The sequence below is a fragment of the Syzygium oleosum genome, unplaced genomic scaffold (assembly GCF_021117445.2).
Source record: "Syzygium oleosum isolate NSW1041296 unplaced genomic scaffold, Sole_v2.1 Sole_v2.34, whole genome shotgun sequence".
In the NCBI taxonomy this organism is placed as follows: Eukaryota; Viridiplantae; Streptophyta; class Magnoliopsida; order Myrtales; family Myrtaceae; genus Syzygium; species Syzygium oleosum.
This window is the reverse complement of record NW_026607518.1, coordinates 2,180,868-2,207,808: the sequence shown is the minus strand read 5'-3', so window position 1 is coordinate 2,207,808 and position 26,941 is coordinate 2,180,868. Positions and strand designations below refer to the sequence as shown.

The window sequence follows — 26,941 nt, the reverse complement described above, 5'->3', positions numbered from 1 at the left end:
TAATTGGAGGAAGGAAGAAAAGAAGATAATTATAAATATAATTATAAATAATAGATTGGAGAGGGAAAAATAAAAAAAATAAAAAATAAAAACAAGTAGCCATAGCCACCACACAACATCATAGGCAAACGAGACTACCGTGGGACCCATCATATCCACAGAATTCCATTTCTGTCACAACTTGCAGTCACTGATATAGATAGCAAAAGGACAAAAAAAAGTAAAGCAAAAAATTCGGAAAAATAATTTAAATTAGATAAAATAAAATAAAAAAAACAACTCTCTTTCTTATTCTCCTTCTTCTTCTTCCGGAGTTCTCATGGCAATGGAGCTTCGCTCGTTACAGACGCCGAGCGCGAACGCGATCGCCTCTTCACGAGCTGGGCCGCTCGAGAAGCCGTTCCTTCGCTGCCAGGTCTTGCAGTTGCCGAGCCATGCGAAGCGTTATCGGTTCGTGGGGAAGGCGAGACCTCTCGAGCTCAGAGCTCTAGCTTCAGGTCCGTGTGGCAGTTCTGCCGATTACCATCTCTTGCCTCTTTGCTCTTTTGCCTGAAAACGCGAGGACTTTGCCTCGATGACGTTTTGGTGGAGGCGTGGAAGGAAGATAGATGGTTCGGCACAATGTCGTTGTGGCAATGTCGTTCAGATGACATGGAAGCAGTGTGTTTTTTGTGACTCTAGGTTCTGTTGTGCTAATGAGATAGTGAAGTTTAACAGTCTAGTGTAATCTGTACTTTGTTCGACTTGCACTTGCATTGGTAATGCTAATCTTAGAAGTAATAAGATGAAGCTGAATGCGGTATGTTCTGCGGTTGAAGTGGCGGTATGTGATTACACTGGGGAGAGGTAACGCATGGTGATGGTAGTGGAGGGTGGTGGCCATTATGATGGCAACGTTGCTGGGGGAATGGGTGGTGAAGGAGGTTGTGGTTGATGGGCAATCTTGGGAGGGATGGTGTGGTGTTGACGGAGATAGGCTTTATGTAGTGTGTGGTTATGCTATCATGGATTAGTGAGGTGAGGAATGCCGATTCTCCAATCCTAGCGTGTAGGATTGCGGCCGAGTCCAAAATTTTATGGGCATAATGCTTAAATGGGCATGTAATTGGAAATGGAGGGTCCCATTTCAATATCGCGGCTCGGATTTCATGCATCCCAGTCAGGCCGTACGCATTTTTTGATTTGTTTTATCACTGAATGTATTTGTCGCTTGTTTGCACGCAATATTGCAGTGGCGGCAGATTTGGGTATCATTTTCTGGTCTAGATATTGAAATCATTAATAAAAATTGGGGAAGCAAGACTGTCACTATTATTGTTTTCTTTTGGCCAGAGCTAGACTAATAGTACTAAACTCATCCGAAATATCATGTCTTATCAAATGCAGCTATCTGCACAATGATAACTAATTTTCATCAATCCCGTAGGTGCAACCAGAATGAGCTCTGCGACAACTGAAGCAATACCAAGTAATGTTGATAAGAAAGATGAGGGTCTTGTATTTGTTGCTGGTGCGACTGGAAAAGTTGGATCACGGACTGTGAGGTTGCATTTCAGAACTTATACTTCCAATGCGAATTGTTTTATACCTCACTCTGGTTTGATCGCGGGATGGATTCTTCTTTAGGGAGCTTTTGAAATTAGGGTATCGAGTCAGAGCCGGAGTGCGAAGTGCTGAAAGAGCAGTAGCTCTTGTGCAGGTAGATGTTTTAATTGATCTGAACTTGCTCTCCATAGCTTACCAGTTTTCTGCTATAATGACTCGGTTAATGACAAACTTCTTGCAGAGTGTTAAACAGATGAAGTTTGAGGGGGATGACTTAAAGGAGGGGTTTAAACGTAAGAAAATATATATGAAAAGCTGGGATTTATGTTCTGTTTCTTTCTTTCTAGATAATTCCAAGTGGAATTTAGAGGAAAGAAAAGTACTATAGATCCATTATTGTTTATAAGATACTCTGTGATAACAAATAACGGCTATTTTCTGGTTTTTAGCCCAGCTGTAGAGAAGCTTGAAGTTGTGGAATGTGACTTGGAGAAGCCCGATCAGATTAGACCAGCCTTAGCCAATGCTTCCGTGGTTATATGTTGCATTGGTGCCAGCGAAAAGGAAGTGTTTGATGTGACGGGCCCATACAGAATTGACTATATGGCTACGAAGAACCTCGTTGATGCAGGTAGATAAAGTCGTACACCATATAATTGCTCATTAGTTTCAAGATTAAGGGGGGTCTCTTGAGTCCTGGCCACCAAAGATCATTTTCCTTAGTGCCTCAGGATTCTTCTGCAACAATTAGATCATTAAGTTTCTGCATTATGTAAGATCATTGAAGTACAAGAGTAACAAATGAAGACTCGACCAGGAGGATTGAGGAAGCAATTCGCGAAATCTTTGTCGGATCTTTTCCATTTGTTAAAATAACCTAGTGAAACTGAACTTTATGAAAGAGAAATAGTGTTGTTATTTGTTCCTGCTCTTGGAGTTGGATCCATCAAATTGTATTATCTCTCTTTGGACAGCAACTTTGGCCAAAGTTAACCACTTCATCATGGTTTCATCTTTGGGAACAAATAAGGTTGGATTTCCGGCGGCTATACTGAAGTAAGCGGGGTTTTTCTTTTGTAAACTTTTCTCTATTCGTGAAAATATGTAAGCATGATCTGTTGACTGCTTTCTTGCCCCTTAAGTTTGTTTTGGGGAGTGTTGATCTGGAAAAGGAAAGCTGAAGAAGCACTCATAGCCAGTGGTATTCCTTACACTGTGAGTATTTCTTGAATCAACTTTTCAGTCAAACACAGTTTTCGAATAATCTTACTAATCTACAAGTGTTAATTCAGATAGTGAGGCCAGGGGGAATGGAGCGGCCAACTGATGCTTATAAAGAAACTCATAATATTACTCTTTCAGAGGAAGATACTTTATTTGGAGGCCAAGTTTCAAACCTTCAGGTAAAGTTGTCAAGTTTATTTGCATATGCATAAGTCAGCGAGCAGTTATAGATTTTCTTGCTATCAATAAACTGAAGACATTTCTTTTTTACTGAAGGGGAGAAAACAGAAGGTATATAACTTTAAAGACAGTAAAGATATTATTTGCCAAATATACAGAGCACTTTTCTTGTATGGACTTTTGGTATATTGGGTTTTCTTGTGTTGTGAAATATACAGAGCACCTTTCTGGGAGATCTATTCTATTTGCTTTTGGTCCGAGTGAATGAAGCAGATAGGCCAAGCAACATTCTGGATATAATTTTTGCATCTTTGCACGAGATTTAAGATTCATATAGCCAATCCCACTTAGTGGTATAAGCCTTCATTTTTTGTTTTTGCACGAGATTTAGGCTTATTGGCAGTCGCAGCCTCACAGGACAATGTTGCGCACATTGTATGTTCTGTTTTAATTTCTTTCATCTCGCCTTTTAGGTGTATCAGGTTTGTTTTATCATTTCAACTCATACTCCACACTGCTTGGCAGATCTGTCTGAATTAATAGTATCTGTATGAGGTCTTGCACTTGTTAAAAATGTTGAGGAGTCACTTTTACTGTTTTTGCTAGTGTTTCAGTCTGCATTCTGAATCAATATTGCACAAATTTATTCTCTCTTTCGAATGAAAAAGATTTCCACCCTCTCAGCACTTGTGGTGGAAAATGTTGTCAGGGATAGTGTCACGCATTTTTAACGTAGCCAAAGTGATGCGGTGATAAGAGAATCCACCAATGATAGGAAAGGCAAATATGCCAATGATCGGAAAGGCATTTCTGATTTACTATTTCAGGTGGCAGAACTCATGGCAGTCATGGCCAAAAACCGTGGCCTTTCATACTGTAAAGTGGTGGAAGTAATTGCCGAAACGACTGCTCCACTGACTCCCATGGAAGAGCTTCTTGCTAGGATACCATCTCAATGCCAAGAACCACAGGTATATCTTTCTTCCATATATAACCTGCTATGCTTGAACTTTCTGTTAATATTATTAAAAAGCCTTTTGCAATTATTCACGAGAGGAAATCCAGAATTTCATTTCTCCTTTAGAGTGTTTTTGTTTGTCTTGGCATGTTGTGGCACTGAAAGGTAGCGAAAGGCATATCTAACATGCTTGCAGTAATGAGAGCGAGGTTTACATTTGTCATGGTTAAGCAAGACATGTCTATAAATTTTGTTTCCTTGCTAATGGTGATTTCTTAGTCTTCAGACTTTGAAAAACTCTGAAGCTGATGTTATAAGCGCTAATTCTGCAAAAACTGTTCTTGGTTAAGCATGCTTTTTGACACAGTCAAATCCTCCTAGTTAGAAATTAGTCATTGTTGATCAACCGTTGCTCCCAAAAGTTTGAGGTATGGCGAAATATATTAGCATTGTCTATCAGGCTCAAATATGTCTGAGTACTTCCTTTGGTGTTTAAGCTATCTTATACGATAACATAAATTGTAGCCATCAAATAGTCGCCCGAGGACAAACAAGCATAACAGACTTAATGACAACAAGAGGGAGTACAAAATTCAAACCCTTCACCTGAAGCTACGATACCATGTTGAACAACTATTTTTTTGAAAATTATAAGCTAACAAAATGTGCTCAAAATTTCTGTCAAGCATATATCTGGATAGTCATGAAGTGACTTGTCCTTTTCTTCTTCATGCTTAGTGGATTAGATTCGGTTGTGCATCATACGAAAGCTTCCATTCATTTAAATCTCCTATGAAGACACATCTTTGTATTTTAATTGTTAATTAATGTCCTTTTTGTGCAGTAACTATGTAGCTGAACTAGAAATTTAGATTTGAAGGATGAGTAATTCTTATTTTTTTAAAATGTAGCAAACTCTTCAGGAACTCCAGTTCACACTTTAACGTCTAGTTCTGCATATAAAGTTCATCTGATTTAACTCACTGCACTTTTAGAAGTGCGAAATGAGATTTTTCATCGATCTTTTAGAGGTGAAAAATCTAATTTAGTTCACTGTGCTTTTATAAGTCCACGCTGAATTTTTCAGAAATTTTTGGCAGGAACCTGATGCTTCTGATTATACTTCTCCTGCACCTTCTAATGTAACCACACCGGTGCCTCCAAACATCCCAGTTGTTGAGGAAATTTCCACAGGCAAAGCAGTTGCAACTAGGCCACTCTCTCCTTATCCCACGTATGTCATTCCATATGGCTGCATCTCTCTCACGCGTGCGCACGCGCACATGCCCATGCACACACCCACGCACACACAGACACACACCCCACACACACCCACCCGTACCCACAGACTCATGCACGTTTGTGCAAGCTAGGCTCTTGCCATTTCAAATATGAAGAAAATGAAAAATTCAAAATAATAGATTTTACTTCCAGCATCATATTCCTGTTTACAGAGCAAGTGCATACCTATCATGTTCCCACACTCTTTATTTACATAACTGCAAGAGAAGTATTTATGTAACTCTTTTCTTGTTTTGATTTTCGCTGCAGTTACGATGATCTGAAACCACCTACTTCCCCGACTCCAACTCCACCCAGTAATCAAAAAGTAAATCCAGATACCGTTGTTAGATGTATGCCCTAAAGTCATCATGTAATAGTTACATGTTAGGGATTTAAGTTGTATTTTCAATTTCATTATTTATTTAATGGCAATGACATATTTATTCATTTGTCCAATTATTTAAATATATGAATGATTCTATAAGATCAGTTGTGACCGGACCTATTCTTGAGACGTTAAGAATATGTGTGACAGGTTCACAGTTAGACTGAATCTTTAAATTGTTCTCGGTCGATGGATCATTGAGTGGATATCAATAATCCTATTAAGACCGGTGTGTTCTTAGCTTCACCATTAAGTATTGGATATTTAAGGAAATGACGAGTCACGAGTCATTGGGTATTGTGATGCCCGAGCTAGAACACAGGTGTTTGTATCAGACAAGTTCACTGAACGTGACACGCATAAAACGATTAGCAACATGGAAGCTTTTAGCGTGGTCAATGCCTAATCGTTCATGCTCTGGTCTTGTGTAAATAATCCTTAGACCTGAGGCACAGTGTTGACTTGTGTGTTGGATGGCTATGGTTCACAGGTGCACATATTGCTGGTTCGTTGATCCGTCTCTGTACTTGATGGCCATAGTTCATTCACATACGAAGTTACACGTGTGCGCAAAATGGAATATGTTTCCTTGTTATACACAAGGTACAATAATGATGTCCTATGCTGTCACGCCCCGTACCCCATTGGAACGCAACATCCCGTCACGGTCGATTTTGGTGCGATGCTCCCAGGAAGCATCGCCGACCCAACGCCCAATCAGAGATCAAACACATGCAGAAGCACGTATATAAATATATATATACACCCTGACAATAAAACACACGAGACCAAGGTAGTACATTAAGTAAACAGCACCTCTGAAAATATGTATACTAGTATTACCATAGGAAACTTTTTACAAAATTCATTTATACAGCGGCCGAGAAAACACACAATCAGCAGCCACTCAGTAAAAAGGGGTCAGCGTATATCACTTCGGGCTCCTCAGCTTCCTCGACCATGGCTGCAGGTCCATCCCCACAAGGGTGCACACTAGATGACCGCTGGATGAATTGCGGTATACCAAAAAGAGGCGCTCTCCTCGGCATCCTACGGCTGGGGGTCTGAAATGTTTCGGTTTACACAACCGTGAGACGAATCTCAGTGAGTTCAACCCCTAATCCTAGGCTAGGCTAGCATGCAATCTCCTGACCGGAAAATAAATATGTGAAACCATAGTGCAACAACAATCAAATAATCCTCCGACCCTGCAGGTTAGGCAGTTCAATATATAATAATCACGACACGTACGTGGCACATATTATCACACGTACGCCAATCACATGCTCATGCACCGAGGCTCACACACTCGCATGCCAGTCCATGCATGTTCATGCATGCAAATGTCGTCGACATGTCACGTGTATTTCCCGGCCCACTGGCCCACACTGGCACACTGGCAATCGCCCAATTTATTATTATTTATTACGACTCGAGTCAACAACATTCACGGCCCGGTGCGTCTAGCCTGCTTCAAAGTGCATGAGGCGCAGCAACCGATCTGGCCCAGTGTCTCTAGCCTGCTTCAAAGTGCATGAGGCGCAACACTGTTCTCCTTGCGAACCAGAGCCTGCTTCAAAGTGCATGAGGATGGTCGCCTTCCGGACGTACCGGGCATCATCCTGCTTCAAAGTGCATGAGGACGGTATCGACCCGAAGGTCATGACCCAAAGGTCCTTAGGTGATCACACAACTCATTATTATCTGAACCCAGCGTATAACGCTTCAGGGTATTTTAGGTGATCACATGCTCATGGCAGACACGCATTCTCGCGCAAGTTCATCACATGCCTCACTCTTGGCATACGCAATGCGTGTCCATGTTATGCAATGCAATGCACCACGAGCACCACTATAATTCAGACACTCAATGTCACAACACGTGCTTAATTAGCCCAATTAATACCGTGTGGCCTAACGTGCGATTCACAAACCAGTAAATCATTGTAAACCAAACAATGGCCAATCGCACTCCATAAAATCAGCCACACCACATATGACATAGCAGTACGAAATCAATCACAATTAAGCACAATTGACGTACAATCAGTCAACCCGGACATACCCGGTAATTTTCCAACGGGCTCCTAAATTGGTCATTTAATCCAATTAATCTCCCCAAATAATTCTCATTAATCCACTAAATTTCCAAATTATAATTTCTACCAATCCGTCCTCAACCCAGTCTGAAATACACACTGATACTATCTAAGCCAGTCCAAATTGTACCGATAATACCTAAACCAGTCCAGAAAAACGCACTAACAGTCCTAATCCGGGTTTAGGAATTTTACTAACTTAATTTCAGGACCACGGCGACGGGGAACGGCGGCCGATCATTGATGAACAGTGAAACTGGCGGCGAATTCCCCGCGCGCACTGTTCACGCGCACTGTTCACAGTGTACTGTTCACGCTGTAAGGACTTGTACGGACGGGAGGAAAACGGTGGCCGGCGAAGTGGCGGTGACGGCACGGCGGCCGTACGGTCCGGCGTGAACAGTGATCCGTACGGACGCGATGAACAGTACTGTACGGACACCATACGGACAGGTCTGGACGGCGACGTACGGGCGGGCTGGACGGTTGGGTGGCGACGGAACGGCGATCAGAGCTCCGGCGAAGCTCCGGCGAGGCTCGGACGCGGCAGCGGTGCTTTACTGGGAGAGAAAAAGAGAGAGAAAGAGAGGGAAAGGGAGAGAGAAAGGGCTGGACAGAGGCGGGAGTAGGTCACGCTGGTGGTCTTGGCTCGGCGGGGCGGCTCCGGGCGTGCATTTCGTGAACAATGCACGTATGGATAGAATGGGTCACGGCGGAACGTAAAACAGAGGAAAAGGAAGAAGTTTTCGGGGGAAATGGCTGGAATGAGCTTCACGAGAGAGAGAGAGAGAGATATATAGTCTGGTCAAACTGAGTCAACACTGCCTTGGTGGAATCCAAGTGTCAAGATCTAGGGCTATTGGACAATTTTGCCCTTGATCCAAGGGTTAGGATTCAATCTAATCCAATAATTTAGGGGTGAAATGATCATTGATCCTTAACCCAAGCTGACCAGACCTGGTTTAGTCCTAACTCACCTTGGTTAGTCCCCTAATTAAATCCAAAATTCGGAATTACCAAAAATGGGTCCAAGGGCATTTTGGTAATTTTTTGGTCCCGGGTCAAAATTCCAATTTTCGCACATACACGTTCCATATGTGCGTGGCCAACATAATATGGCGTCGGAATCGCGAAATTCACTTTTTAAGTCCTCTAAAATTGACTGCAAAGTTTCGGGAATAAAATAATATTATTTTTCCAATTTTTATCGAAATTCCAATTTTTGGCCAAAACCACTCTAAATGTGCGTGGCCACCCCAAAATAACCTTGGCCGCGAAAAATAACCTCAAACGGCCTCCGAATCCAGCCTCGGTGCCCACAGGGGCAAAACCGTAATTTTTCACCCCCGGACCGAAATTCCACTTTTTACTCGTACTAATTCCAAACGTGTGTGGTCAGCGTAATATGACGTCAGATTCCCAAAAATAGTCTCTTAAGCCTTCGAAAATCGACATCGAAATTCGGGCCCAATTTCGTGATCAAAACTCGCTCGAGTTTCAATTTCAGGTCTCTGGCTAACGGGCGGCTGTTTAGGACATACGCGTATCGACCTAGGGTTATTCGAATTACGACGGTCCCGATCATTGAGAGAATGAGAAATTATCATTAGTTCCAAAGATCACGATCGTTCGGTTCAGGTTCAGGACTGGTTGGCCACGTGCACTTTCGGTCTTGCAGAATCACCTGCGATCCGATTGTACCTCGTTGGCCTTGGCCAAACCAAATCCATCACCTTTCCTAAGATCGGCCCACGTTGGCCCAAAATATTCACTCATCGTATCTCGAGATCGGTGTCCCGTTCACTATCGAGTCCCTAGTCCACGTACCGTTTCCTAGTTAGCCATACCCCATTGGTTAGTATCCCGAGAGTGATCAGCTCTGGGCGAGACTTACTAAAATGAAATGCGAAATATTGTCAATTTTATTGATCCCGGAATTACGTCGAAATTCGGGCTGTTACATATGCAATCTAATCTTGACATTGCATTAAAATCCTCGGCCGGGGTTGTAACCGAGAATGAACTGTTCATGTCTCATATAAAATGCATGTCAATTAGATTTGTGCATATGATCGAATTGATGACTTGACAAATATTCCATGGTCTTTGTTCGATCGGGACATAGTAAGGTAGAGGGATTGAATTACACTGTACCCAAAGCTGACGGGTTCATTATGTTCTTAAAATATTCACACTGTCTGGGTAGCCATGACATATTGCTAGATGTCAATCATGGCTTGTAGGATCTAGAGGTTAATCGGGACAATCAATTTTCTTGAGAGTACTAACGTGTTAGTGCAAGTCCTATTACCAGTTCAGTGATGAACCTAGGAATGTCACACACCATAACCAATTTAGGATGACGTTGTACGGAAGATGCAATATTGCAAATATGTTTGCAATTATAGCAATCGATTAGTCAGATTGAGATTAAATTAAATGTGATTTAATTTTATTTTATTTCAGTCATGAGCGTGCGTGCATATGATGCACACGCAAACCTAAAGTGGACACATGTTAATGTGCCATATGATCTTGCACTCTTAATTTTATAAAATTAAATTAATTAAAAATGTACACGGTCAACAAAATGTTGACCGTGTACAGCACACGATCAGCTCCTTGCTGATCGTGTGTGTTTTAATTTAAAATAAAAAAAAATGAAAATGATGATGATGGTGGTGCATGCACACGGTCAGCAGTTGACCGTGTGCATCACCCACGGTCAGCGACTGTTGCTGACCGTGGGCATCATCCACGACCGGCAACCGTTGCTGGTCGTGTGCTATATGCACACACGATCAGCGACGGTTGCTGATTGTGTGGTGAGTATTCATGCGATCAGTAACTGTTGCTGATCGCACAAATAGAATGGTATCAGTAACAGTTGCTGATATAAAAAAATACAGAGAAGAAAGAGTGCAATGTATGTGCGTGAGAGTTAAAAATAGTTTTTTCTCTCTTTTGATGTCGTGACTGAAATATCAAGAGTGCAGAGAATTGTCGCCACAAGATTGCTAGCACAATTCTATTAGTGATTATCCGCAAGTTCTTCCTTCCGTTCGTCGTGCGATTGGTGGTGTGTCTGAACTAGAGGTCCGATGGTTGTAGGGCTCGAATTGCAGAACATCCAAACCGAAATCGTTTTGGGCACATTACAAGAGGTAATCCGATTAACCCCCTATGGTCTTCCGATTTTTGATTGAAACGCACGAACAACGCCTTTGGAGATACTTGTGTAGTTATATCTTTCCGCTGCGTTTATATTTTTTAACTATGCATGTTCCGTAGAAAACCAACAGTGGTATCAGAGCCAATCCTTAGGCGTTCTCGTGCGTTTAATTGATTTTGGTTCATATATATTTTTGCGATCCAATGGCCAATTTACTTTGTTGAGAGAATTGCTTACTCTTAAGTGGCCTATAGAAGTTGACTAATTTATATGATAAATTTGATCAACTGAGCAAAAATTGGAACTAAATCAATTTTGAATAAAAAATCCGTAGCTTGTTTTCTTTTGCTTTTGTCTTTTGCAAAATGATTCGCAACTATGAATCTAGAGGCGACAACGCTACCGTCACTTGGAATCATTCACGTGAAATTTGTTTCACCGGCTTTGATTTCTTAACGTGGCTTACGTTGCTCGGCCATGAATTTGATTCAGTGCAGAATTTTATTTGTGCCTTCCAAATCTTTAAATTTAGAATTTATGGCTCGCGAGGAAGGGTGGTGATCATGGAAAAACCCCTAATCAATATGATTGATGTATGGATGAATGTATGATGATTATAGGTATTTTTGGGGTTGTAATTATTAAATGGAGGCTGCGTCCTTCTTTTTATTTTCCATGTAATGTATTTTTTAGTATAGTTTAGTATTATCAATTGTTGATGTAAACATTACACGAGGAGGAGCCATTAAGCGGGAGAGCTCTATGGGCCCGGTCCGTGAAAAGTTCAAGGATCCAAGAAAAAGTGAAGAGCATGTCTCTATTATTAAAACATTAAAATGGCTAAATGGGGCTCATTGGCTAGAGACCCATTGAGCCATAATTCCATGATCACCACGTAGGATAGATATTTATGCATTTAATATCTATTTATTTATTCAGTTGTTATACATGTGAAGCCGATTAATGTGCAAAGTGAGACCATTAATAACGACCCAAATCTCCTTATTAATTATATTAAGTCGAAACGGGTTTCGGACTCGTGGCCTTCCATCGTCGTGGTTTGGTCCAACATTATAGTGGTTGATTGACCAGCTATGGATACATAGGGGTCAATTGCCATTTATAATATTGGATCACTCCATTATGCATATGATGTTGTGGGGTTGAAGCCGAACGATTTCCAATAACTGTCAGGTGAGGGGATCGTTTGTGTTTTCAATACTTGCATGAGATGATGGGTTAGACTTAACTATGATCATGATGTCAATAACTGTCAGGTGAGACTTTCATGGTCTAGAGGCCGAAGTTATGATTGGGACTCGCATATGATGCGTTGAACAAGTTGGTTCACTCACTAAGTTCATAGAACACCAATAACTGTCAGGTGAGGCGGGCTATGGGCTAGTGGGACTCCAATCCCCACTAGTAATCTTTACCCAACAAAGATTACCGTTTTCCCATTTTAAGGAGTATGGGATTCGAAAAATTTAGTGGGAGGCACTATTTCATTTAAAGGCCAAAATGAAATGGTTATTTTGAAAGATAACGGCTAACAATTTATTTTCTGCACAGATATATTATTACTCTGAAAATGGTGACCACAGACCCACTCGCTTCTATACTTGACAAGAATTGTTTGACTGGACCCAATTTCACTGACTGGGTGAGGAATTTGAGAATTGTTCTCAATTCGGAGAAAATCGGGTATGTGGTTGATCAAAAGATGCCAAACTCCTTTCCTGAGGGTGGGACCCAAGAGGAGCGCGTTGCTTATGATAAGTGGCGTGATGATGACCTAAAAGTTAGGTCATACATGCTTGCTTCAATGAACAATGAATTGCAGAAAAAGTATGAAACTATCGAAGATGCTATGTCGATCATCTTGCACTTAAAAGAATATTTTGATGAGAATGATCGAACCTCTAGATATGAGATATCTAAAGCATTGTACCGTATGAGAATGGCTAAAGGATCATCGGTTAATGATCATGCTTTGAAAATGATATGACACATCGAAGAGTTGGCTAGGCTCAATCTTGTTATGGATAATGAGTTAGCTGTGGATTTGATGCTCCAATCTCTGCCCGATTCCTTCTCTGGCTTTGTCCAAAACTTCCACATGCATAAGATGGAGAAAACTCTTGCTGAGTTACATAGCATGTTGGTAGTTTATGAGAAGGAAATACACAACACGAGGCCCAATGTGGTGGCTATGGCTAAGGCTTCTTCTTCAAAGAGTAAGACTGTTTTGAAGAAAAAGAAATGGAAGAGGCCTATGAAACATGCTGTGCAATCAAAGTCCAAGATTGAAAAAGGGAATTGTCACTACTGTGATGTCAAAGGGCACTGGAGGAGGAATTGCAGGAAGTACCTCGCGAGCTTGAAGGTCAAGCCTAAGGACCAACCTTGCGAAGGTATGGTGTCTATGCTTATTGAAACTAATCTTATCGTTAGTGTTGAATCCAACTTATGGGTTCTAGATTCTGCTGCAACCTCACATATTTGTATGTCTTTGTAGAATCTGGAAATAAGCAGGATGCTGGGGCGAAATGAAATTATCCTAACATTTGCAAATGGAGCAAGAGTTGCTGCGTTAGCTGTAGGGACTTTTCGTTTATGTTTGCTTTCTGGACATGTATTGGTATTGAAAAATTGCTTGCATTATGAGAATGCTGTTAGGAACATCATCTCTATACCTCGTTTGAGTAAAGAGAATTATGAATTTTCTTTTGCTGATGATGTATGTTCTATTTATCATAATAGGAGATGTGTTGGTTCTGGCTTATTAACCAATAATCTTTATACCATTACAATGTCCGGTAATGCGATTACCAATGCCAATAAGCAACAAAATAATGATATAAATGCCATAACTAATAAACGCCCTAGAGATAGTCCAAACCCAAAGTATGTTTGGCATATTCGATTAGGTCATATTAGAGAAGATAGAATCAACAAGTTGAGTAATGATGGGTATATTGATCCATCAATGTTTGAGCCATACTCGGCTTGTGAGGCATGTCTTCTAGGAAAAATGACCAAAGCGCCCTTTGTGGGACATAGTGCGCGAGCTGCTGACATACTGGGATTGATACATACAGATGTATGTGGACCAATAAATGAAAATGCTAGAGGTGGTTATTCTTACTTCATTACATTCACCGATGATCAGTCACGGGATGGGTATTTGTACTTAATGAAGTATAAATCCGAATCTTTTGAAAAGTTCAAGGAATTCAGGGCTGAAGTTGAGAAACAAACAGGAAAATGTATTAAGGCTCTTCGATCTGATCGAGGAGGTGAATACCTTAGTACTGAATTCCTGGACTATCTTAAGGATAATGGCATTGTATCACAGTGGACACCTTCTGGAACTCCAGAACACAATGGTGTATCTGAAAGAAGAAATTGCACTTTATTAGATATGGTGCGATCTATGATGAGTTACACCGATTTGCCTATATCTCTTTGGGGATATGCCCTCGAGACATATGTACTGAACAGAGTGCCATCCAAATCTGTTCCAACTACGCCTTATGAGATATGGCATAGTAGGAAACCAAGTCTTAATCATATTAAGATTTGGGGTTGTCCAGCTTTCGTCAAGAAGCTGAAAATGGAAAAATTGGAGGCTAGATCTGAACAAGGTCGCTTCATTGGATATCCAAAGGAGTCTTTTGGATACTATTTCTATTTTCACTCTGACCTAAGAATTTCGGTCAGCAGGCATGCTTCTTTTCTGGAGAATCAGTTCGTCCAGGAAGGTGGAGCTAGGCGGAAAATAGTCTTACAAGAAGAGAACAATGAAGTACCAAATAACCAAGTTCAAACACCGATCTCTGATTCAGTGGGAGCTTCTGATACACAACCTCTTAGGAGGAGTGCGAGAACCTCTCGTCCACCTACTCGTTATAGACACTTGGTTGAACATATTGAACCATTATTCATTGTGAATGATGGTGATCAACCTGGTGATCCAAACACCTATGAAGAGATGATGTCGGACATCGATTCTGGTAAATGGCTAGAAGCCACGAAATCTGAAATGGATTCAATGTATTCCAACGAAGTTTGGACCTTAGTTGACCTGCCTGATGGTATTGTACCAATTGGCTGTAAATGGATTTTTAAGAGGAAGATGAATGCTGAGGGTCAAGTTGGAACTTACAAAGCACGGTTGGTGGCGAAAGGATATCGTCAAAAAGAAGGAATCGATTATGACGAAACTTTCTGACCTGTAGCCATGCTAAAATCCATTCGGATTATGTTGGCTATAGCTGCACACCTAGATTATGAGATATTCCAAATGGATGTCAAAACGGCTTTTCTAAATGGTTTTCTTGAGGAGGACATCTATATGGAACAACCACGGCGTTTTGAATCCAATGGTGAACGTCGGAAGGTGTGTAAGCTTAAGAGATCCATTTATGGACTCAAACAAGCCTCTAGAAGTTGGAACATCCGTTTTGATGAAGCAGTCAAATCGTTTGGTTTCGTCAAAAACCCGGATGAACCTTGTGTATACAAGAAGGTCAGTGGGAGTGCAATTGCATTTCTAGTTTTATACGTCGATGATATACTTTTGATCGGGAACGATGTACCGATGATATCATCAATCAAACTATTCTTGTCACAGAAATTCTCCATGAAAGATTTAGGAGAGGCAGCCTATATTTTAGGTATCAAGATCTATAGAGATAGATCGAGATGATTGATTGGCCTCTCACATTCTACGTACATAAACAAAGTGTTAACACGTTTTAACATGCAATGTTTCAAAAGAGGATTATTGCCTTTTAGGCATGGAATCCATCTTTCCAAGGAGATGTGTCCCAACACTCCTGAAGAAAGAGAGCGGATGGCAAAGATACCTTACGCATCTGCTATTAGAAGCATATAATATGCTATGCTATGTACGAGACCTGATATTGCACATGCTGTAAGCATTACTAGCAGATATCAGTCTGATCCAGGGGAAGAGCACTGGATGGCAGTCAAGAATATCCTTAAGTACTTGCGAAGGACTAAGGATTTATTCTTGGTTTATGGAGAAGGAGAGTTTAAAGTTGAAGCTTATACTGATTCCGATTTCAATCGGATCCTAATGATTATAAGTCTACATCTGGGTTTGTCTTTACACTTAATGGTGGCGCAGTTAGTTGGAAGAGTTCCAAACAGAGCATAACTGCTGATTCCACCACTAAGGCATGTTGACACCTAAATTTTTTGCCCAAAAATCATTTTCAAAAAAATTGGAGCTTGTTTTTCCACAAAAATATTTTGGAATTATTCTATAAAAAAAAAAAAAAAACGGAAGAGCAAGGGCCAAGGATTCGAGTGTAGCTAACCGAGACCTGAGGGATCAAATTGCAAATGAACCAGCAAGTTGGGGCCAAAATACAATTTCCAAAAGTTGGGGGACCAAATCGCAAAATTTGTAAAATTTGCCCCCAAGCCCTTAAATCATCATTTTTACCCCTAATCAAGCTTGAAATTGAAAACGGGCAAGGTAAAATTGATCAGATCAAGCCAAAAGGACTAAATTGGCTTAAATCGGGCATTCTCGGACAAGAAAGTGGCTAATTTTGAGGGACTTTCCTGCAAACTTGGGCATGGAAAATTGCAAATTCTGATTATCATCTTAAACTAATATACTTCAACTTTCAAACTGATCAAAAATTCCGACCAAATGAATGGATTAAAGCACTTAAATTAGCTTCCAAAAACCGATCCACGATTTGGTCTCAATTCGAGGCTGCTGAGTAGCCGAATTTGTGGCCCCACCATATCCTACTCAGCCAGCCGATCAGCGTGAACTCTGGCCGAGGTGTGAGACCATCATTAGGAGTGCAAATGGACAAAAATTTGCCAGGGATAAGCTGCTAAAGACACGTGATAATCTCAGTCAAACCTGCTCACTCAACAGCTGCAAATTATGATGATTTTGGAGTCAAAAAGTTGGTGAAGAGACTCAGTTTGCAGGCTTGGTAAGTGGGCAATCACGGGCTAAAAATCGGGTTGGATTTGATGGATAGGATCTCTGAAGCACGTTCTTTTGGGGGGATAAAAATAAAGGGACGAGACAAGAGGAAGGGGGTTCACGGTCGTTCCAAAAACTCACCCTCAGACGCAACTCAAAAAAAACATAAACCCAGAAAAGTTCCAGACTGACTTTTGGAGAGGAAAGTGAGATTTTCGTGAACTTCGAGCCAAAATTAGCCAAAATTTTCAACTAGAGAGTGGAACTACATTCAAAGGGCTTTCCAACCATAGGTCGCACGCCCCAAATGGATGTCGGGAAGCCACCCAAAATCCCCTCGAAAAGCAGCCCATTCTCGGGTCAAGAGAGAAACCCAGAAATCTTCTAAGTGTTGAAGTCAGACGGTTACTGGTGAGGGAAAGTGGGAGTTTTTGAGAGACATGAGGAATATATGAGGATACCTGTGACTTGAAAATTAAACTAGAATACATCTAGTTTGGTTTAGTGTCAAATTAGTCAGAAAAGGAGGTCGTTGATTCTGGTTTTGGAGACCAACAAAAACCTTCGTTGTCAGTTCCTTCTTTGCAGATCTCATTTTCCAATTTGAAGAAGCCTAGTTCCCCGCGCCCTTGGAAGACAGGTTTTTGGTTCCCTCGGCCAAGGGATACTTCAAAGAGAAACTAGGAAGCAAGGTGAGTATCCTACATGTATTTTTGTTCAATTTTGAATATGTTTTAGTTATGAAAAAATCAAGAGAAAACCAGCCCAGAGTACTGATTTCTGAGGCTGGAATTTTTCTAAGTGTTAGAGCTCCTTCATGAGCCCTAAATGTTTGACTTGCTACTCCTCTTTGCATGCGTTTTCTACCTTCGTGAGCTTGATGAATGTTATATGGGTGTACAAATTAGGCTGAGATCCACTTGGTTTGGTCTTTGAAGCCCCGTGTGAACCATGAGATCGCTTGCAACTTGAGTCAAAAGCCAAGCTAACCCACATTGATTCATGGCTAGTCATTATGAACCATGCATGTATGCTTCTTGGGGGGGTTGTTTCGACGTGTTCGCTTGATCATTCTCCATGATGTTTGTTTCATTTAAAAGTAGATGTTACGTATATTCTCTCAGATGAAGTGATGTTTCCCATAGATCTTGCACGTGATGAGTGTCGGGGCTTAAACCTGGGCATGCAACAGGTTTGCTTGACCTGGGTTTAAACCCAAATTTGCAAAAGCAGCCCGAACCCACATATTGGAGGCCGTTTCCAACTTGGTTCTCGTGCGTTTTAGGTTGTGATTTGTAGCTAATCTTGTTCTTTGCATGTGATAATATAACCTTGATACTTTGGTTCCACTTGATATTACACACGGAGTAAGATTGAAGGCCACGAATATGGCTCGAGGAAGCCATTTGGGGCATTTTAATGCACACCAAATGCTCGACGAAATGCCCAAACCAAGTTTCGATCTTGAAACGGTTGATTTGAGCCCGGTTCTCGTAATATTCATATTCTGAGTTGTTTCATGTTCACGTAAACCGAGCATAGGCCGATTTAGGGAATTATTATTATTTTAAATAAAAAACGAAAATTAAAAAAAAAAATAGAAAAATTTCGAAAATCCAAAAATTGGAAATTGGGTTTCAGAATTGCTTTTCTCTCCCTTTTTGTGTGATTAGCGTATGTTTGATTGCTCCTCGCTTGATTCGCACGCTTTGAATTGCATGTTTAATTTAAACTCGCATGTGGTTGATTATGCATGTTAGGTTCATGTAGTGATTGTTGCTTCCCTTAGCTTGGTTAGGAATGAACTTTTTAAACTCCCAGTTAGTGTGAACACGTTAGGTGGTGAAATGAGCAAGATTAGGTACCGAAAGGGCACTAGTTGGTCAATTAGTGTAATCAAGTCCCCATACCCATTGAATCTCTGGTTCGTAGAAGTAAAGCATTTCTCCCCTGCTTTGCTTGGGTGTCTAATCGACCCACCAAAAACTGATTAGTGGCGACTCCTAGGTGAAATTGATTTCCATGTTAATAACTTTAACTTAAGTCGCGAATTGGTATGAGCTTGGGAGAGCTCGAGCTAGGTTTAACTTAGTAATCCATTAGCCTAACCCCTTAGGCGGCGGGGCCGGTTTAGGGAGGCCGCGACAGTTTGGCGACTCCGCTGGGGACTTGAGGACTTAGGCCTAATATAACTTGATTGTTTGTTAACTAACGTGGTCTTGTGACAGCGCTTCGTGAAGGCTAAGGTAAGTCCACTAACATTGTGTTAAATGGTTTTGTAGGTTAGGAGTTATAAGGGGTGAATTGATTGTTGACATGTTTGTTTTGCAGGTTGGTGTAAAGGGTGTACGTATATGTGAATGAAAATTGAAGTGTTGTTTTGATATCAACTGTTGTGCATGCTTTTACCTGATTTAGCACTACACCTTGCACACACAAACCGCGATCTAAAACCCCGATCGCCTTAGGAAATCCATAGGAGGTGCCAAAAGTGTGGAAACCGTGCGGGGAAGGACCCATGGTTATCCCCTTTTGGTTCCGCCCATTTTCAAATAGTGATAAAGAGGACTGTCCGACGTAAGTGCGGAATGGGAAAAACTCTTTTGATCTATTTGGGATGGGGACCTTTAGCCTTTAGAACTCCCACCTCTAGTGAGCTTCACGAGTCGGCATGCGATTTGTTTTTGTGTTTGACATATCCACCATTTTTGGGTAAAGGTTTGTACCTCCTTCGCGTTCAATAATCGCAACCCTTTTTTTTCATGCGAATTTAAATTTACTTCGTAATAAATAGTGATTGATTTAAATGCCCCTAGGCTTAGATATCATGGGCCTCGATGAACTTCGGATCCTCCCGATCCCAAAGCGAGTGTTGTTGGACATGTGGGATGCTCTCGACCCAAGCAAGAAGAACTACGTGGAAAAGAAGGTCGGCCACCTCCTTTCTCTCTTACATATAGAACCCCAAGTGACATTGATCAAGGCCTTGGCCCACTTTTGGAACCCCGAAACCTCAACCTTTGTGTTTGATCGTCACAAATTAACCCCGACTTTGGAGGAAATTCAAATCATCATAGGCGATGTCCCTTTCCTTAGTGTCGTCGATCCTTCTTTAGGCGTGGATCCAGTCCCTCGTTTGAGTCAAATTCTAGGGGTCCCGCCGCCCGAAATTAGGACACTCCTCAATAGAAACTCCAAGGGTCTCCCACTAGCTTTCCTTGAACAACGATTCCATAGCTTCCTTTCGAGTCCTAGAGCCGAATCCGCTAAGGTCTTCCTATTAGCCTTCTTCGGGTTTGTCATCTTTCCCTTCACTCAAAAAACAATGGATCCCACTGTCATCCATGTTATCGATGGGATCCTCGTCCTCAAAGGGTTTACCAACATGATCCTTGCCGAAATGTTCATCTCTCTCAATCGTTTCAAGAAGGACAAGCGTGTAGCCCTTAGAGCCCCTTTAGGTATTCTCCAAGTCTGGTTTGTGTCTCACTTGAAACAATTCGGTGGAAACTTAGCCATTCCTCATGTTAGTAAGGACATAAATCCCCTTACCCAATTCAAAGAGATAGAAAAATTCCTTCGTCCTTGGACCTTTCGTAATTGGGTAGACTTCCTCGAGAATCTTACACCTAAACAAGTTCTTTGGCAAGCCCTTTGGGTTCATTTTCCTAAAGCATGCCTTACAAGCGGCCATAGTGACCCAATTCCACTCTTAGGTTTGACGGGATCGACTTCTTATTATCCTTTAAGAGTCGCCCGTCAATTCTATGTGCTTCAAGAAACCCCTCCTCCTCTAAAGTCGGGTTTATTTCGTTTCGATTTTCGCAATGGGGTTATCAAGGGAGACCAACTCGAGGAATTGAAGAACGAGGTGAAACGAATCATCGATTTACTTTACCGCTGCCAACCGAAGGATGTGGAGCGAGCCACCGACTTAGAAGGATCCATGAAGGAGCACCATGCATCGAAGGAATACATAGCGCGACGTGTCGAGCCTGAGCTCGCCGTCACTATCCCAAAATTCCCCGTGATTGCAACCCCCAAGGAGACTCAAATGGGGCGGATCATAAGAGAAAGGGACGAAGCCCCGGTTGAGGCGTAACATTGGCGTAAAAGCTTACAAGCGCGTCCGCAACATGCTATGAAGAGGCCCTATATTCAAGACTAGTCATGTTCTATTAGTTTCTTTTAGGGTGTTCTTTTAATTATCTTGGAATTGATGTATACTGCTTTTTCTTTTCATGAACTTTTAGGGCAAATGTCTAGGTATGCTTTTTACTATTTAGCGGATGTATAGGGATCTCCTTTCACAAATTTTGATGTAATTAGTGAAATTCCCTCTTTTGTAGGTTGAATGGAACATGACATGAGCATTTTAATCAATCACTATGTGTTACTCCCTTTAATTGTATGATTTCTTACAGTGAAATTTTTATAAGAAACCGTTTACATGAGATGCAACTTGTGCAAAAAGTTTCTTATCTCAGTTTCATCGTAAGAAAATATAAAATTAAAAGGTATGCAACTTTCGTGTTGTCACTTCACCGCGTACTAATTTCATTCTTTTTGTTTTATTTTATTAAAAAAAAACAGGTGCCGAAACTACGGCTTCGAGGCAATTGCCAATTCGGACACGATCAAGGGCCACGCAAATGAATATTGAAGAGCAAAACGCCCGTTTCGCTGCTCTCGATGACAAGATCAATGATCTTGCGGCTCAGCTCACTCAATTCGCTAATGATATGAGGACCGCGTTAGCAGCGCCGAATGCTGGTCAAGTCCCACCTCAAGCTATTCCCGAGCCCGTAGAAGGACCCGCAAGAAGGAATGTTACTGAGGAGGCATTGGGTTCTACACCCGTAGTGGTTGAACTAGACCCCATTTCGGAAGCCGTCACCGCCTGTTTGGAGGAAGAACACAACAAAAGGTTCGCGAAGATAGAAGAGAAACTCCGTGCGCTACGAGGATACGAAGAGCATATGATCGAGGATTTGTCTCGATATGCACAGATGAGCTTTCCTGAGAAGTTCAAGATTCCTGATTTCACTAAGTATGATGGAACTGGAGATCCAAAGATCCACTTGAAGTACTATTTGAACAGGATGGCGAGGTATGCCCAGAATGTCCCATTAATGATTCAGACTTTCCAAGAGAGTCTGACAGGGCCTGCATTGCAATGGTACGTGTTGTCGGAGCCCGAGAAGTTCGAGAAGTGGGAGGAGTTAGCTGAGGCATTCGTCCTGCAATACAAGTACAATACCGAGATAGCCCCCACACGCGAAGTGTTGACTCGAACTGAAAAGAGAAGAAGTGAATCCTTCAGAGCCTTCGCTCAAAGATGGCGTACTCTCGCCGCTCAAGTTCGACCCCCGCTCAGTGAAAAGGAGCTACTGGATCTTTTCCTCAAAGCCTTGCCTAATGATTTCTATTTAAAGTTGGTGGGTTCTGGATGCTTGACCTTCTCTCACCGGTAGATGTCTGAGAGAGGATAGAGGGGCCATGCATGATGGTAGATTGAACGAAGGGACTAGTCGGAAGGTCCCGAATAGAAAAGAAAAGGATGTGGAGATTGCGTATGTACAAGCGCCAGTCACGACGAAGCCCCTTGCCTCATCCTCTCAAGGCCCCTCTGTGTTTCGAGAGAGGGCATATCAGAATCCTGAATTTAAAAGGAGAGCACCGAGGCAATTTACTCCCCTGCCTAGGCCACTATCCAAGTTGTTGCCCATGCTGTTGAGAAGGGGAATGATAGCTAAAGAAGTGCCTCGGGATAATCCTCCAAGATTCCCCGGATTCGATTTGTCAAAGTCCTGTGAGTTCCATAGAGGCGAAAAAGGTCATGATGTGGACAACTGCTTCACTCTTAAGATCAAGATTCAGAATCTGCTCGACAAAGGCATTTTATCCTTTAAGGATCCGACCCCTAATGTTCAACAAAACCCGTTGCCTAATCATGCTGAGAATGTCAACGTGGTTATTGAGAAGGGCGGCGAGAGTAAGCACACATTTAATGTGGATGTTCACAGACTCTATAAAATACTAGTGTCAGCTGGACACTTCGAGGATGGGGAGGATATTCCGATGGGAGAAAAGTTGAAATGTATCGCTCGGATGGTGGACATGGGGGTAATATATAGTATGAAGGAAGGTAATGTGACGACCATCACGGCTGAGGAGAAGTCAAAGGACACGCCCGCTGAGCGTGTAGAAACTAATGAGCCGACCGACGAGGGTGTGTCGGAGAGTCTAATCGTAACCGCCGGTGAAGAAGAGAACTCGCGTGCTGACCTTGGGCTTCAAGTTAGCAGTGTGCATCGTGAGTTCATAAAACTCGCTCGTAAGAAAGGGGAAGTGGTTGACACACTGGGTCAGCCTAGCGGCAAATTGGACTATCTTGTGAAGTATTCACCACCACCTAGTTTCTTCATCGATCCCAAGGATGTCGTTCCCGATGGGTGGGGAGGTATGGACGACCCGCTCGAGCCTAACGAAGAAATGGTTGGCACGATTACCCCTGTGGTAATTGATTTATCTGTCGAGGAGGATTTATGGATGCCGGACGAGGGAGATGTCGAGCATCTAGTCGTCGACCTTATGGCCAGGGAGTTCGCTACCCTAGAGATCGGTGATGGTGTCATGGAGCCAATCGTGATTGAGCTCCCGCCTGAGGATGAAGAGGACTTGATAATAGAGAAAACCCCAAGTTACAACCCCAAGGCAGTCCCTTGGAGTTATAAGACGGACGAGATTGACGCCATCACACGTTCAGGCCGTTGCTATGCACCTGCTGGGGTAGTCGAGAAGAAAGCCGTCTCGGACGAGGAGGCGAAGCAGTTCCTGGCAATTGTCAAAACGAGCGAATTTAATGTCGTGAACCAATTGAGAAAGATGCCTGCCCAGATCTCTCTTTTGGATCTTTTTAAAACATCCGAGAAGCACAAAAATGCACTACTGAAAGTCCTTAATGAAGTGCATGTGCCAGAAGATATCGATGATAGTCAGCTAGAGGAGTTCGTAGGGTCCATTTTATTGAAAGATCAAATCTCATTTGCCGATGAAGACTTCCCCGTTGAAGGTCGCAACCATACCAAGGCGCTACTTATCTCGGTAAAGTGTCGTGATAGGATGGTGGCAAGAGTATTGATTGACAATGGATCGGCATTAAATATTTGTCCACTTGCTACCCTTCGTCGTCTGGGGGTAAATGAAGAAAAAATGCTAGTATCCAAATCTACCGTTCGTGCTTTTGACGGTATGAAAAAGGAAGTAATTGGTGAGGTTGAGCTTGAACTACTGATTGGTCCAACTCCCTTTTCCTAGTCAGCTTCCAAGTCCTAGATATTCCTAGTGCCTTCAATTTTTTACTGGGACGACCGTGGATACATACCGCCGGAGCTGTACCCTCGAGCCTACACCAAAAGGTTAAATTCATTGTGGACGGGAAGCTGGTAACTGTTCACGGGGAAACTGACTTTTAAGGTTTTTCACGACACGGCAATCCCATATGTAGAACCCGAGGACAAGGCTGAATCGAGTTATCAAACTCTGGAGTTGGTCTCGATGGTCCATGTGCCCGTTGGGACCATCATGCGAGACCTAGACATGGTTAAGCCGTCGCTCATGTCGAGCAAGGTATTGCTCGAAAATGGTCATGTCCCCGGAACCGGCCTGGGATTATATGGACAAGGTATCAAAGAACCCCTCCGGGTCTCCAAGTGGCGCAGGTCAACAGGGAGGCCGTGGTGGTCGTGGTGGCCATACTAATTATAGCGGCCAGGCAAGCAACAAAGACCATGGTGATTACGGAGGCCTAGCTAATCAGGGAAGTTGCGGAGGTCGAGGAAGTTTATTTGGATTAGGGGAAGGTCAGAAGGGCCTACTTCTCGCGTAGCCGAAGGAAATCTTCCGGGCCACCTAAGCTGCTACAGAAGAGGAGGCCATTCTTAGTCTCGTCGATCTTTTCGAGGGGGAGTGCATTTGTACCATCACAAAAAATGAAGAGGCCGAGCCTTCTATTGCCACCGCCAACCTTTTTGAGTAGGGATGCTGCTTTTCTTTCCCGTTTAGTCTAGTTTGTGTCCGTGTTCATCCTTTCCATGGGAAGTTCATTTAGGTCTAGGTGTTGTTTCTCCTTGTAATCAAAGTCCTGGACTGCGAGCCGTCGGTCCAGGACCTCGAGTCATGTAAACGGCCCTATCTTATTAATGAAATCATAGTCATGTTTTATTAAGAACGTGTGGAAGTACCCAAACCAGACTGATGATGATGCTTTGAGGCCTGGACTTCCGCACGCTTCCTGATTTCCAAAATCATTTGCAAATAGGGACGTCCAAGGATATGAGGACGGATCCATCATTTTCAAAAACTCTTTCAAAATGATTTCAAAACGCATGCATATCATTAGTTGCAATAACATTTGCCAATTTAATCACTAACCTTCTTTGTGGCATCTCAGGCATAACATTTCACATGATCATGATAGGGGTATATGTGAGTCGGATTTGCTCGACGAAAATTCCTCTGGGACCGAGGATGACAAGGATGACTGTGATTGGAAAACCATCGAACAAGATTGGACTCGGCATGAAGAGTCTAAGCCATTGACCGCAGAGCCTACAATTACAATAAATCTGGGCGATTCGGAGAATGTTAGAGAAATCAAGATTGGAGCTGGCCTTTCTAAAATCAAGATTAGAAGGATGGTTGACCTTTTAAAAGAATACCAAGATGTGTTCGCGTGATCATATGCGGATATGCCGGGGTTAGATAGAGAAATTGTAGAGCACGCTCTACCAACTGATCCGAGTATCCCGCCGAAGAAACAAAGGCTCAGAAGAACAAAGCCCGAATTATCCAAGAAGATCGAAGAAGAAGTCATGAAGTTGTTGAAAGTGGGCTTCATAGAAGTGTCGCACTATTCTGACTGGATCGCCAATGTAGTCCCCGTTATGAAGAAGGATGGTCGGGTCAGGGTTTGTATTGACTATCGCGATCTGAATCGAGCAAGTCCGAAGGATGACTTCCCGCTGCCTCACATCGATGTGTTGGTCGACAGCACCGCGGGATTTGAGCTATTTTCTTTTATGGATGGATTTTCTGGCTATAATCAAATTCGGATGAAAGAAGAAGATAAAAGTAAGACCTCCTTCATTACCCCTTGGGGGACCTTTTGTTACAAGGTAATGCCTTTTGGCTTGAAGAATGCCGGTGCAACGTACCAAAGAGCAATGGTCACGCTGTTCCACGATATGATGCATAAGGAGGTGGAGGTCTACGTAGACGATATGATTGCCAAATCCAAACATGGAGAAGACCACATCGAGGTGTTGCGGAAGTTGTTTGACCGACTTCGAAGGTTCAAGCTAAGACTTAACCCCGCCAAATGTATGTTTGGGGCAAACTCTGGGAAACTATTGGGGTTCATGGTCAGTAGTCGAGGCATTGAAATTGACCCGTCAAAGGTTAAGGCCATTTGTGATTTGAAGCCTCCTTCAACTGTCAAAGAGATTCGGAGTTTGCTAGGGAGACTCAACTATGTGGCGAGATTCATTTCTCAATTGTCTGAGACGGCTAAACCTTTTTTCAAGCTCTTGAAGAAAAATGCCAAAGTTAAGTGGGATACTGATTGTCAAGGGGCATTTGAGAAAATAAAACAATATCTTTCTCATTCGCCGGTCCTGGTGCCACCCGTCCCTAGAGTGCCGTTAATACTCTACCTGACTATTCATGATGAGTCGTTGGGGGCCTTGCTAGCTCAGAAGAGACCAAGCGATGACAAAGAATGTGCGGTATACTATCTCAGTAAGAAGTTTACTTCATCCGAAATAAATTACCCCGGAGTTGAAAAAACATGTGCGGCTTTGGTGTGGGTATTACACCGCTTACGCCAATACACACTCCATCATCGGATCCTACTCGTAACTGAGAATGATCCCATCAAATATTTGCTGGAAAAACCTGCGTTGGTCGGAAAGTTAGCAAAGTGGCAAGTTCTAGTGTCCGAATTCGATGTCCACAGCATGACGCAGAAATCCATCAAGGGAAGAGCTATAGCTGACATGTTGACAGAAAACTTCGAAAGGTCGGAAGACCATGATCGATCGATCCTATAGAA

General features: G+C 42.4%; 1 protein-coding gene across 1 annotated transcript in view; it reads left to right on the top strand.

Annotated features, from left to right (window-relative positions):
• The first annotated feature begins 273 nt into the window (after window positions 1–273).
• Window positions 274–26,941, top strand: part of LOC115665646 (protein TIC 62, chloroplastic) — a 39,272-nt gene continuing 12,604 nt past the window's right edge. Inside the window, exons 1-11 of the mRNA XM_056305070.1 lie at window positions 274–497; window positions 1,427–1,544; window positions 1,627–1,699; window positions 1,787–1,838; window positions 2,000–2,176; window positions 2,520–2,601; window positions 2,688–2,760; window positions 2,838–2,948; window positions 3,777–3,920; window positions 5,008–5,141; window positions 5,459–5,533. Coding sequence (XP_056161045.1) covers window positions 320–497; window positions 1,427–1,544; window positions 1,627–1,699; window positions 1,787–1,838; window positions 2,000–2,176; window positions 2,520–2,601; window positions 2,688–2,760; window positions 2,838–2,948; window positions 3,777–3,920; window positions 5,008–5,141; window positions 5,459–5,533 — 1,217 coding nt within the window. The 5' untranslated portion in view covers window positions 274–319. The remainder of the gene's footprint in view (window positions 498–1,426; window positions 1,545–1,626; window positions 1,700–1,786; window positions 1,839–1,999; window positions 2,177–2,519; window positions 2,602–2,687; window positions 2,761–2,837; window positions 2,949–3,776; window positions 3,921–5,007; window positions 5,142–5,458; window positions 5,534–26,941) is intronic.